Source organism: Phasianus colchicus, chromosome 2 (genome assembly GCF_987193195.1).
Source record: "Phasianus colchicus chromosome 2, bPhaCol1.hap1.1, whole genome shotgun sequence".
NCBI lineage: Eukaryota > Metazoa > Chordata > Aves > Galliformes > Phasianidae > Phasianus > Phasianus colchicus.
The window spans coordinates 1,983,156-1,997,301 of NC_143437.1; the positions used below are offsets into that span (position 1 = coordinate 1,983,156).

The 14,146-nt window shown below is 40.7% G+C and overlaps 1 protein-coding gene across 5 annotated transcripts in view; it reads left to right on the forward strand.

Annotated features, from left to right (window-relative positions):
* Positions 1 to 1,516: 1,516 nt before the first annotated feature.
* Positions 1,517 to 14,146, forward strand: part of FANCL (FA complementation group L) — a 35,746-nt gene continuing 23,116 nt past the window's right edge. For 2 of the 5 annotated variants that reach the window (XM_090134514.1, XM_090134515.1), the window contains exons 1-5: positions 1,517 to 1,692; positions 3,763 to 3,821; positions 4,691 to 4,751; positions 5,784 to 5,840; positions 6,854 to 6,951. In XM_090134514.1, coding sequence (XP_089990640.1) covers positions 1,600 to 1,692; positions 3,763 to 3,821; positions 4,691 to 4,751; positions 5,784 to 5,840; positions 6,854 to 6,951 — 368 coding nt within the window. In that variant the 5' untranslated portion in view covers positions 1,517 to 1,599. The remainder of the gene's footprint in view (positions 1,693 to 3,762; positions 3,822 to 4,690; positions 4,752 to 5,783; positions 5,841 to 6,853; positions 6,952 to 14,146) is intronic. The other 3 variants (XM_090134516.1, XM_031597896.2, XM_090134517.1) reach the window with 3 other exon arrangements.

Genomic DNA, 14,146 nt, shown 5'->3' on the forward strand with positions numbered 1-14,146 from the left:
GCAAACTTTCTTAGGGTGCATTTCACAAGAGCCTCATATATAAAAAATCAAGCTTAAAAATAACTCATGGAAATAATGTCACTTTCTTAAGTTACTATGTGGTTTCATATGAATTGCTTTTTTTTTTTTTTTTTTTTTTTTTGGTGAATGTACTTGCTATCTCTGACTTCATGGGATAATTTTAGTAACAAAACCTAGTCTATTGAATATTCAGAAATTACTGCTTTCAATTGTTCAGTCTCCATACTGGGAATTTTGTCAGTCTATTCATGGTTTTATTTTCTGACTTCTCAACTACCTGAAAATCATATTTGAATGGACAAATAATTAATAACATGCCTTATGATTCTCCACAAGCAATGATTGTAATCAAACTGATAAAGGTGACCTGTGGCTGAAAAACTGAATCAGGACTCCTTTGCCTTATGAAGTACACCCGTCAAACCTCATCTTGCTGTGATGAACAGTTTTATGGAGGAAACTATGAGCATACATAAAACATAATGGTATTTAAAACCTGCTAGTGCATATACTCGAAAACTTTTCTTGGTTTGAATCTTGCTTTGAATAGGGCACTTATAGCAAAATCAGGATGACAACCTTTGGTTCTTACAAAGAACTGAACATGTCTTTCCCAGCAACACTGAAAATTTGCTGGAAATCTGCACTTTTTTGCAGCTTGAGACGCACTGTTTTAAAGGTATGCTACAGCCTTAGTTATAGGCGAGGTTCTAGGGACTCTCGAAACATATATGAGGACTGCTCCAAAAGTAATGCCTTATTTATTACAATGGCCCATGACGTCAGAGGCAGATGTTGTCTGTGTGGCAGTAGAGCTTGAACCTTTCTGCCAATATTTTTGCCATTACGTTTTGTTGCCATGAGACAGATGGGCACTGTGACAGAAGGCACCCGACGTGGAAGTGCTTAAGAAGAAAAGGAGCGTCATTGAATTCCTCCAGGTAGAAAGAACAGCACCGCTGACTTTCACTGACACTTGCTGAACGAGGATGGAGATCAGACAGTGGATGTGAGCACAGTGAGGTGGTGGATGGTGTTCCAGCACTGAGATATGGGCCATGTTCCAGACAGCCGTGCCCGGCTGTCACACCACAAAACGAAGAGCTCTTGCTTATTGCTGGAGAAAATACATCGCTAGCGATGGCGACTTTTGAAAAAGAACCTTGTAGCGGAGAGATCAGTGTACCAACAGCAGTATTGCGCGCTTTGTTGCAGTTTCCGTGTTATCAAACAGCAGGCATTACTTTCAGAGCAACCTGCAACCTCTGAGGCTTGTTTAAAACTCATTTTCCGTGCTTTCCCACGCACAGAGACGGCAAACTGCTTATCGCCGTATCGCTGGCTGTAGATCACGACCCCCACTCGAGGGCTCTCCTCAGCCCCGCTTCCTCAGGACGTCCCGAGGCGGGAAGGAGCGCGCGCGCCTCACGCAGCAGCCGCCTGACACAGACAGGCGGGAGCGGCGGCGCAGCCCGGCGCCAACGCACGGAACGCCCCTTCGCCTCGCGCGCATGCGCCGCCTGACGGGCGGGGCCTCGGCGCGGTTCGAACGGTGGCGGGCAGCGAGTGCGCGGCGGCATGGCGGGTCGGGGATCTCTGCTCCGCCACTGCCCGCTGCTGCTGCCTCAGAACGGCGAGGGGACGGCGTACGAGGGCTTCGTCAGCGCGCAGGTACCGGCTCCGCTCGCGTCGCGCTGCCCGACGGCTGTGTGAGGGGCTCTTGAGCGGAGCCGTCCTCCCGCTGCGCTGCTTGGAGGCGCCTGGCTCCGTGTGAGCTGGGCTGCGTGCCGGGCTGCGGCCGCGGCTCTGCAACGCGGGTTGTCGCAGCTGCGGCTCTGTGTGCCGGAACGCAGCCCGGCTCTGCTGTGACAAATAAGGTGACAGCGTGAGAAGCTGATCTCTGATGCGGCTGTGGGATCGAGGCCGGGGCTGCGGTGTAGCGAGGTCTGAAGTTGCGAACTTATCGAAAGGCTCAGCCTTCGGAGGAGTTTGGAAGCGATCGGCGCTCCAGTGGGCTGTGTTCTGCTCTGGGGCAGACGCTTTGTTTTTGCTGGTGGGGATCGCAGGTGTGGTAGGACTCTCTGGAGCCCCTTGGCAGAGTGACTTAGGGCAGGCTGCTCAAGCCTGTGTACGTTCAGATTTCGAGTACCTCCAGGCACGGAAACCCCAGGACCTCTCAGACAACCGGACCCAGTCTTTAACCACCTACACTATCAATAAGTGTTTCTGTTGTGTTTTGTTTTGTTTTGTTTTGTTGTTCCCCCTCCCCCCGCTGCATTTTATTAAGCTTCCAACATTTAAACTTATACCCCCTGCCTCTTGTCCCTTGGGTGTGTGTCACTCCGTTGAGTCTGACCATGTGTTCTTTTCTCTTCGTCAGGTATTTGTACATACTGGCAAGGTACTTCAAATCCTTAAATCATCCTCGTGGCTCTCCGTGGCCTAACTTAAGTATGTCTCTGTCCCACTGCATCCCAGGAATGCCTTACCACAAGGGAAGCATTGCCACTGGGCCTGCTAGCAGCTCTGCCTAATGTAGCATTAGAGGCACTTCACCTCCCTTGCTGCAAGGGCATGCTGCTGGCTCAAGGTCAGCTCTGTGCCCACTGGGATCAGACAGGGCCTTTTCTGCAGAACTGCTCTCTAGTTGCTTAGTGCATTGGTGCACGGTATTACCAGTACGTGTCATATCAGCTGCTTCCTCCAGTCTTTTGTCCTGTGCAGACTTGCTGAGACTGCCGTGTCCCCTCATCTGGGTCAATAACGAGGGTTTAGTAGTGTTGACCCCTGGTGTGTGGCCTTTAGTCAATGGCTTCCATCTGGACATTGTCATGCTGAGCACAACCTTTAGAGCCTGGCACCTTTAACAGCTTTCAGTCCACCTCACTGAGAGCCTGTTATGGAAAACAGTATTGAAAGCCTTGCTGGAATCAAGGCAAAACATCACAAAATTAGTTGTTTTATCATTAGAAGATATTTGCTGTTGTTGTTACCTTTCTTCTGAAGAAATGTCAGAATCTGTGGTTGTGGTTCAAGGTGTGCTGAGATGGAAGAGAGTCTGAAGTTTTGAGATAAGTTAATTGTCCACTTCTGGGAGGTGTCTTACAGACCTTTATTTCAATTCTGTTTTCATAATCCTTTAAGAATGTCGGGACAAGATTGTGAATAGGGACAATTAATAAAAATAGAAGTGAACAGTGTTTAGGAGCTGCTTCATAAAGACTGCACCAATGGTGGGAAGAAGTATGTTAATGTAGTTGAGACTATTTGAGTTTATGGTTTCTAAGTTGCTGAGAATCTTCTGTTCATCAGTGCCCAAGTTCCTTTTTAGCATAGTACTTTTATTATAAAAGTCTACTCTCTTACTTGAATTGAAAAGACAGTCTTACAGACTTCAGCATGACTTGGCTTGTGGCATGTCCAGGTCTGAGTAATGTTTTTTTTCTTTTCTAAATGTATTATTTTTCTCTATAAAATACGATCTACTGAAAACGTTCTTATTGAATACTGTGAGTTACAGAGATCAAAAAATATTTCAACTTGAGAATTAAAACCAGGATTATTCCTACCTGTTACTCATACTGCTTTTTTTTTTAAATGAAGAAATTTTGTATAATATTCCTGAAAGTCACAGAAAAGAAATTTTCTTGCTTAGCAGTCAATACTTTCAGGAAGTATTGCCCACAATATCAAACAGTTTTTTTTGCTGGCCTTCCTATTAACTAAATGCTTATTTTCAAGGGTAGAGACTTCCACATCCGGATACTTTTACCAACAGATTCTCAACTGAAAAATGCAAGGTAAGATAATCATATGAAACAAAACGTGAGTCTATGTAAGCAAGCATATTTGGTAAAAGCAGTGATGAATGTGTGTGGTACCTTTTTCCAGTATGAGCGTTGGTAATAAATTTTTACTTGTTTCTGCTTAACCTTGAAACAAAATTATACAGCATCTGCACGAATAAACAGTGATAATTAACATCGACTCTATCAAAATATTTTATTTTTAATTAATTGGCTATTTTTATATAAGTCAGTGTACTTGGAAAAAAATGCTCATTTAGATCAAACTATTCATATGTCACCATTTGGAAAACAGAAGATCCAGTGCAGAGTTTTAAATTAAAGGAATCATATATTGATGTTAAAAATACTATACTAACTATTACTGAGCTTCTCTTTAAAAGCCTTGTTCTTATTGGTGCAGTTGTTTATCAAAGTGGTATTTAGGTTTATGCACATACTGTATGCATGCATGCATTAGTTCTTAGCATTCTATTCTATGCTTCTACCTGCTGTAAACTGTGAACAAGTGATATTAGGTAGCTTTTATATTCTTGGTCAGATAGTTAAGACGGCATTATAAGTAACTGACATTTTCAGGCTTGAGTTTTAAAATACTGGTATTTTTTTTATGCAGTCTTATTAGCTTGAAAGAATTATGTTGCTTTCAGCAAAGAGGCTTAATTTCTAATGGACTGTGGATAGTGATATTTGAAAATTTGAGATGTATTTGAATATGAAATTTCCAAGAAATTTGAAGTATTGTTTAATTCCTTCGTTGTTTTTGAAGGCAAACTCCTATGTTGTTGGCACCAAAGTTTGTGATCCTTTCTCAAAATCATGTAGTATGAATTTAAAATTAATACAAAGTACTGTTTGTCCAGAATAGAGTGTAGCTGGCACCTGAAGAAGATTCTTCATGGATATCGGCATATTTTGAAACAGGTATGCTACTTTTAAAACCATTTCTATTAAATGTCTATGTATAATGATTCTTTTAAGCGTGTCTCTGTGTGTGTGTGTGTGTGATTTGTGCTTATTCTGAAAGTGTTAAAGAATTCTAATTTCACTTTGTAGGCAAGATGTGCTATTTTGAAATGCTTGAGTATTTGCAGATTACTGTGAGGAGAGATGGACTGGATTTAGAAAACAGTCGCTTTTTATTCAAAGTTGGAGTGAGGCTCTTTGTTTATTTGTTTTCCTTTTGTTCATTTTTGAAGGTTGAGTTACAACAACTCCTAATAAATTACAGCTGACATCTTACATTTTCCTTAATTTCTCTCTCTGTATATACAATAAATTGTTCATAATGCATAAAGGAAAAAATCTCAGAAGTTACTGATTTCTGTAGCTCATTCTGTGTTGTGGGCAGTCAAGGAATTTAAGTTAAACCTCTGTCCTGAAGAAACTTTTAGAGCAAGGATATAACTGCCCTCCAGCCATGGAGGATATTTTAAGGAGACATCTGCCAAATGTGCAAATTGCATCTCTCAGACTTTGTGCTGCTTTGTAGAACAAGAGTTGAAGCTTTGGAGTGTCTTAAGTTACAGAGCTAAAGAAACAGAAGTATAAATATGTGCTGCATCTGATGACAAACGAGGACCCTTTAAAATGTACAGTATCTGGAAGTAGATGGTTCTTGAGAGTTCTTCAAGAAAATTGAACTGAAAACACTTTGAGTAATTCAAAAGCATCTCTTCTCTCTGGTAGAAACTGAGGTGTCCATAAATGTCTTCCTAAGTACAGATAAATGCATGAAGTATAAAATGTGTTATGTGACATTATTTGACAAAGATGGTAGTTAATTTTCACTAAGGTTCCCTGAACTGGAGACTTGTTTTTTAATTGTGGTATTTAAAATTTTATGTGGTTGAGATTATTTTTTTCTTGTTAGTGGCTTGATAACACCAGAAGAGTAGACTGGAATTATTTACCACTAAATATCATGATATGAAAATGATGCTCTGTTCCTTCCAGAGGTTGCACAGTTGTCCAGATCTTGTCAGTTTTGTGGTGGAGCTGAAAACTATTTTGGTAAGTAGCAGAATATCCAAAATATCGATGCTTATGCTTTTTCTCTTTTGTTGTTGTTGCTGTGGTGTTTTGTTTTTTTTTTTTTAAAGGAGGATAAACATACAAGGAAAAGTATTACACTATCAGTATATTGCTCAAAGTGTTTTCACCTTTTCACTGTATCCTGTTGGAGCACACTTTTTTTTTCAGTTTGACTATCCACTTTCATTATGCGTCTCAATATAGAATTAAACTAATAATAATGAAAAAATCCTTGCTCCTGATGTTGATTCAGAAATGTCTTCCGCATCTGTCTGGTACAAAGCTCTGAGGCTGAATGACATTGATAGCAGCTCTTGAAAGTAATCCTTCATCATTACTGTAGTTTTGGAAACAGATCTCACTTTATATGACCTGTAAGCAAAACTTTAAGTATGCTTTTCAAGAGCAAGTAGTGAAACACTAAGGTGGGCAACATGTGTCTTTTTTTTTTTCTGTTGTTTTTCCTCTGTAATTTGGTATTAAGTTTTTCATAGAACTTTTGAGGCACCTGCCTAATGAGTACCTGTACACAAACTCTGGGATCCTATCGTATTAAAACTGAGACATTGATTACTTTTTGATTGATAGCGTGTGGTTGTATATGAGGGATTTCATGTCGTCTTATGTGGCTGTGATGCTCAGGAGGCAGCTGTGGGCTTCACGGAACCTTCTTTTGAAATGTTCTTTCAGACAAGATGCTTGGCTTCAAATTTATTAGATGAAAAAGAGGCACATTTGATATTTGCATCTGAAGACTGTTGTCAACATCTGTGTTTTTTTTAAATTGCAGATGTTTTCATTAGCAGTATCTGAAGTAATTTACCAAACAGCTTTTGTCTGCTTTAGCTGGAGGCTATAACAAAACAAATGCAGTGTACAGTTAATTTTACATAAGTTTAATATTTTGAATGAATTGCAAAAATCACATAACTAAGTAGATGCAAAAATATTGAAATCTTCCTTAATGATGTTTTTAATGTTCTTTTAAACAGGAAATTGCTTTGAAGAATACACAAGAGCTGCATGTACCATGGCCACCAGAATACTACTCCTGTCTTGTCAGAGATCTAGAAATATTGGGTTGGAATAAGTATGTTTATTTTGTTACCTAGTAGAATACCCTCTCATAAATATGTATTAGATGTTGGTTTCACATATAATTTGTTAATTTATCCTGTTCAGAAACCTTTTGTTTTAAAATAGTCTGCTGCTATTTTTTATTTAAAAAAACGATAATGGGGAAAAAAAAAACATCCAACCCTGCTTCAACTGAAGACACATTTTCAGTATTGGATAACTGAGCTGGGGGTTGAGGTTGTTAGTTGATACTAACTAATCAATTCTTTGACCTATAAACTATTGGCATAGTAAACAATACTATATTAATAGTTCTTTTTTTGACTATTTCAGTCATGCAGTGAGTTATACACTTATAACTGACTTCATGGTGGTGGTTCTTCACAAAAATAAAAAAGTGTAGAAGAGATTTTGGGAATTTGTTATTCCAGAACTGCATAACAATCAGCCCTTGAGAAACTAGAGAAATTGATCATGTTTCTGGCTACCCAGGTGGTTTAAACAAAGATGAGGGCTAATGAAAGGCATCTGGTACATTTTCTTGACTCAGCTGTGTGGGGAGATCATGTTTGGGGTGTTGCTTTTGAAGGGATTGGTTACTGCACAAGGAGAGGGCAAGCTGTGTTACTTGGTCAGTGCACCTCAGTACAGGATTTCATGGGGGGTATGTGCTGTTGTATAGAATGAGTATCTATCAAATAGGGAATGAAATTCTGGTGGTCTTCTCAGGGAAGTAAAACAGTAGTGAATCATAAAAGATACTTATCTTTGTTGAGGAGAGAAAAGTACACATAACTGCATCTGGGAACTTATTTGTTAGGATATTGGATGTGTTCAAACAGATTATATTTATTTACAATCTGGTATGCCCTCAGATGAGCTGATTGTAGGGGTGTCAAAGCTCTTCAGAGGAAGACACGGATCTCCTCTTATAAGAATGAAGTAACACAGGGTTGTGATCAAATACTCAATTCTATGCAGAAATGTTGAAATGTTTCAGAAATCTGCAATGCTTTGTGATTTGCAGACTTCTGGGAAGGCTTTACCTGCCATCACATGCCACTACTAGCAAGTTCTCTGATATCAAATAATTTAATCCTCCAGCAGAGAGCTTGGAATGATTTATATCTAGGTAACCTTTATGGAGTTGAAGGCAGTTATTTCTGTGTAGGCACAGAGAAAATAAATTTGTAGTCTGTGTTTAATTTTACTGATAGCATGTAATTAATTTGAGTGCCTTCTTTCAAGGGGCAAAGATGAAAGATTGAAGAGTTTTGAATGAGAAGCTATATTTTAGGTTTTCTAAAGTAAAAGTTTGAAACAGGAAGTCTGCATTTGGAACTTTCAGAATAGCAAATCTACTTTTTTTTTCCTTAATCTTAGCTGGTAATTTAACATTTATTTCACCACGTGAAGTAATGTGCTTTTTTTCTAGAGACTTATGTTGGGGAATAGTCTTAAGTTTTCTCACTTTTGTGTATGAATAAGTAATATGTAATTAACATTAAGTGGGAATTTGCTTTGAAGACCTCCTCTTTAAAACATCCTTCTTAAATCAGCTACGGTGTTTTCAGTGATTTCCATTATTAAGTATGTAGCTGGTGGGTACAGCTGATGACATACTCTTCAAGCAGGTCTGAGAATATTCATTACGAATTCCTAAACACATAGGGACTGCATTCTGAATCATGCCAGCTTCCTGCTCAACACCCTTCCTTCCTCCCCTGCCTTCCCCCCCACGGACCCCCCAAAAAAACCTTCAAGAAGCCCTCGCAAGCAAAACACACTGACCCAAACTAAATATACTTGAGAAATACAATTACATATAATTACACATACAAATATAGCATATACATTCAATTATAAATATATTTGTAAATTGTACATCACTAAGCGTAGTACACTCTTGAAATACATTTTAGTAGCTTATCTCAAAGAGAGTATTCTTCTCTTTTGCTATAAATGTAAAATATTCAGTGGTTTACTGTTAAAAAAACGCATCAGTGTTTTATCAGAGAGCATGCTTTTAAGGCAGAATTTGCCTCATTTTCTAGATAAAATTGGTTTTTGTGTGGACAAACAACTTATGCTGTGCTTTTGTCCAGTGTAGTCAAGTAATTTTGTAGACATGGATCTTTTGATTAATGTGTTACGGTTGCTATTCAGTCTGGGAGGTGGGGAGTCAGTTATTAAAAGGACTGGGCTGTACATAAGGGATCATATCTGCTTTACAGTGAGTTGATAATTTGAAGTGTATTAGCAAGTTCCTCCTCTAATTAAAAATATAATGAACTACAGAGAAGGCCACTTAACCTAAACTGGTTTTCGGCTGCAAGAGATGTGTACTTGCATATTAAAAACATGTTGGTACGCTCTTCTAGCAGAAAACTAAGCCTTCTTACTGCCAGAAAACTTCAATTAAATGCTCACACCTTGTGACACATCTGGCTTTATTTATCAGTATTAGTCTTTGAGGGAAAAAAAAAAAAAGACAAAAACTGGCTTGTTGTGGACTTTTTCTCGGTAAGATTTTTGGGCCATGCTCCAGCCAATCCGTATCTGAATGCATCCAAATCCAACTGAAAAATTTTCTTATTTGAAAGAGAATCTAAACAATAGGGGATAGTCCCTTATCTCTAAAGTGAGCTAAGAAGCTTTTAGGGATGGCAGAAATTCAGTGTATTCAAGTAACTTATCTAAGGAATATGTGGAGTTTCTCAAAAACAAATTGTAGACGTTACTTGAAATGATCTTATGCCTCTTTCCTCTTCAACCACTGAGAGTAAAACCAGTAATGAATATTGTAAATGGGCAGGCTGCCATTATTAGATATAATCACTTTCTCTGTTATAATGGAAGCTTTATTTTTTGACCTAATTTTAGTGTGGAGTACACGTTCTTTCATATTCCAATACTTGTTCACAAAGATCACATTTCAGTAGGTTCTAAAGTTTCACTGAATTTCCTACAGCAATTGCTGTCCTTCTTGAAGCTGGAGAGTTCAAAGGAAGTTACTCATATAACTTTAAGAAGAAGAAACTGAGACAAGTTAGTTTGCTGAGATGGGAAAGGGTGCATATGAACCCTTATAGTAGTAAAATTAATGAAAGGTTCTTCTAGTGTTATTTCATAATCTGACTAGTTGAGTTAGTGAAAATGCTTCAGGTAGGTAGTTTATTGACTATTAAACCTCTGTAAGACTCCACACCCTTGTGTGGATGACATCTCCAAATTGTGCTTGACCGGAATGGTAGTGTTCTATGTTGTCATTACTGGGTAGATGGGGGCAGAGCAGTGCGTGCTGTGTACCTTGACTACAGCAAGGTCTTTGACAGTGTCTCCCATGATGTCCTTGTAATGAAGCTTAGAAAGTGTAAGATAAATGAGTGAACAGTGAGGTGGGTTGAGAATTGGCTGACTGTCTGAGCTCAGAGTGTTGTGATCCATGGCATAGTGTCTAGATGATGGCTAGGAGGCCTGTGTTCCCCAATGGCTAGTGTTGGATCTAGTCTTATTCAATGTCTGTTGGTGACCTGAATGATGGGACAGTGTCAACCCTCAGCAAGTTTGCTGATGGTACAAAGCTGGGAGAAGTGATTGACGTACCAGAAGGCTGTGCTGCCATTCACAGGTTGGGACCTGAGCAGGCTGGGGGTATGGATGGAAAGGAATGTTCAAAAAAAATGAGTGTAGAGTCCTGCACCTGTGGAAGAATAACCACATCAGTACAGGTTAAGGGAAGGCTTGCTGGAGAAGAGCTCTGCAGAGAAGGACCTCGGGATCCTGATGAATAACAGGTTGGCCATGAGCCAGCAGTGTGCTCTTGTGGCCAAGAAGGGCAATGATATCCTGGGGTACATAAAAAAAAAAGAGCGTGGCCAGCAGGGTGAGGAACGTGATCTTCCCTCTCTGCTCTGCCCTGGTGAGGCCACATCTGGAACATTGTGTCCAGTTCTGGTTTCCCCAGTTCAAAAAAGACAGGGATCTTGTAGAGAGAGTCCAGCGCAGGGTGACAAAGATGATAAAAGGCCTGAAACATCTTCCATGTGAGGAAAGGCTGAGAGATCTGCAACTGTTCAGCCTGGAGAAGAAAAGGCTGAGAGGGGATTTGATCAATGTTCATAAATATCTAAAGTGTAGGAGGCAATTTGACAAGACCAGACTCTTTTTCAGTGGTGTGTAGTTATAGGACAAGGAGTAATGGCCAAAAACTGGAACATAGGAAGTTCTACATAAATATGAGTAAGAAATTATTTACATTAAGGGTGATGAAGCACTGGAACAGGCTGCCCAGGGAATCTCCTTACATGGAGATGTTCAGGACCCATCTGGACACCTACCTGTGAGACTGCAATAAGGAACCTGCTTTAGCAGGGAGGTTGAGCTTGATGACCCCTAGAGGTCCCTTCCCACTCCTGCAATTCTGTGATAAAGGTTGCTAGCATCTCTTGAATCCATGTGAGCCATGATCCCAGTTATCTCGGACCTCAATACAGTCTTGGCTTCTGCTTGATACTTGCCAAGTTGTTTTGTGGAATGTATCTTCAGTTGCCTTTTTCCTTCGAAGAAATTTGGCCCTGTTGTGTGCCTTGATGAAGTGTCATTTGTGCATTATGCTGAATTACGGTGCTTTGGAGGCTTACCATCCTTATGATCGTTCCATTCTTTTATATGTGAAGAAATGATGGAGCCCACTGAGGGATAAAGGCTTATATAGCTGAAATATTACTTATCTAGACTTCCTTCCTTTATTGTGAGGTCATATGAAGAAGTTCATATGGCTCTTACAGAGTTGTCCAACTTCCCCCAGTTGTACAGAACTCGCTTCTTCATATTTTTTTTTTTTGTCCATAGGCTGGTAGAATGATGTTACAGAATAAGTAGCCAGTAAGCTACTGAGTTCTTTTCTTCTATCTTAAATGGAAAATTGAATCTTCCTTCTGTCACGGAGTTAACTAGATCAATCTATGCCCGTGACATGGGGCAGTAGGCCCCTGCCCCCCATCCCCTCTGGCCCCACAAAATGGGAAGGAAGGGAGGGAGGAAAAAAAAAAAAAAACAGCAGCAACAATCTGTGGAGGAAAACTTATTTTACTAACTATGATATCAGAATGCAAGATAACACAATATCATACAATCTAATTGGACTTGAGACTAATAAATCAAATAAGATAGGAGAGAGAGAGTTCCTGAGACTGAGTCAAACCTGAAAAGCTTGGAACGGCTAGGACAGCACCCTCCAGCACCCACTGGCAGGCAGTAAGAGACGGCCCCACCCAGAAGGGTCAGATCCCATGACTTCTGTATAGGGATAGGTAGCTGGAATTAGACACTTTAATTCCAGTACACTACATGATGTTTTGATGCGGAATACTGAAAACAAAAAAAAACATAAAAACCATGACATTCCACCCCTTATTCTACATCACTATATCATGCTTATATATATACATACATGTATACAAACAAAAATGATTAAAATGCATTACACGCACATGTCTATATACATAGAATTACTGTCTGCATTCCCCCAGCATCAAGTTTCCTTGTGGTACACAATGAACATCCCCGTTTTTCTGCATTACACACCAAGTGGACCCACAAAACAGTACCACGGTGAGGTTTGCCCTTTCAGAAGCTGGAAGAACCCAAACTGCTTTTCCTAACGTGCTCTTTACATGTGCAACAGGGACTTTATCTCCCTCTATAGTATGTAGGGAGCTGGATTGGGTAGGACTGTCACAATTGATAGATCCTCTGGTATTGACTAACCAGGTAGCTTCTGCCAAATGCTTCTCTCAGTGCTTCAGTGTTCCACCACCCATTGCTTTCAGCATAGTTTTTAACAACCCATTGTATCATTCAGTTTTACCAGAGGCTGGTGCATGGCAGGGAATATGGTAAATCAATTCCCTGATTTTTGGCCCAAGTATTTACAAGAGAATTTTTGAAATGAGTCCTGTTATCTGACTCAGTTCTTTCTGGGGTGCCACGTCGCCACAGGACTTGTTTCTCAAGACCTAATATGGTGTTTTGGGCGGTAGCATGGGGTACTGCATATGTTTCATGTTGCTTGCCTCCACCATAAGCACATAGCACTTATCACTACGAGATTGTGGCAAGGTGATATAATCAACCTGCCATGCCTCCCCATATTTATACTTTTGCCATCGCCCTTCCTCCCAGAGTGGTTTCATCCTCTTGGCTTGTTTGATTATGGCACATGTTTCACAGTCATGAATAATCTGAGCAATAGCATCCATAGTTAAGTCCACCCCTCAGTCTCTAGCCCACTTATATGTTGCATCTCTCCCTTGATGGCCCGAGGTTTCATGGGCCCACCGAGCTAGAAATAATTCACCCTTGTTCTGCCAGTCCAGGTCTATTTGAGCCACCTCAATTTTGGCAGCTCGGTCCACCTGATGGTTATTTTGCTGTTCTTCAGTAGCCCGACTCTTGGGCACATGAGCATCTACATGGCGTACCTTCACGACCATATTCTTTATTCGGGCAGCAATATCTTTCCACAGTTCAGCAGCCCAAATAGGTTTACCCCTTCTTTGCCAGTTACTGTGGTCCCACTGCTGTAACCACCCCCATAGAGCATTTGCCACCATTCATGAGTCAGTGTGAAGATAAAGCATTGGCCACCTCTCCCGTTCAGCAACATTTAAGGCCAGTTGGACAGCCTTTACCTCTGCAAATTGGCTTGATTCTCCTTTCTCTTCAGTGGCCTCTGCAACTTGTCGTGTGGGGCTCCACACAGCAGCTTTCCATCTGCGATGCTTCCCCACAATACGACATGATCCAGCTGTAAACAGGGCATATTTCTTTTCATTTTCTGGTAACTCATTGTATGGTGGGGCCTCTTTAGCTCGTGATACTTATTCTCCTGGTGATGTTCCAAACTTCTTACCCTCAAGCCAGTCCATGATGACCTCTAGGATTCCTGGATGGCTGAGGTTTCCTATCTGTGCTTGTTGCATAATCAACGCAACCCACTTACTCCAAGTGGCATCAATTGCATGATGAGTGGGGGGAACCTTTCCTTTAAACATCCAGTTCAGTACTGGCAGTCGAGGTGCCAGAAGGAGCTGTGTTTCAGTACCGACTACTTCAGAAGCAGCCCAAACCCCTCATATGCGGCTAAGATCTCCTTTTCAGTTGGCGTGTAGCCCTCTTCCGACCCCCTGGATGCTTGACTCCAA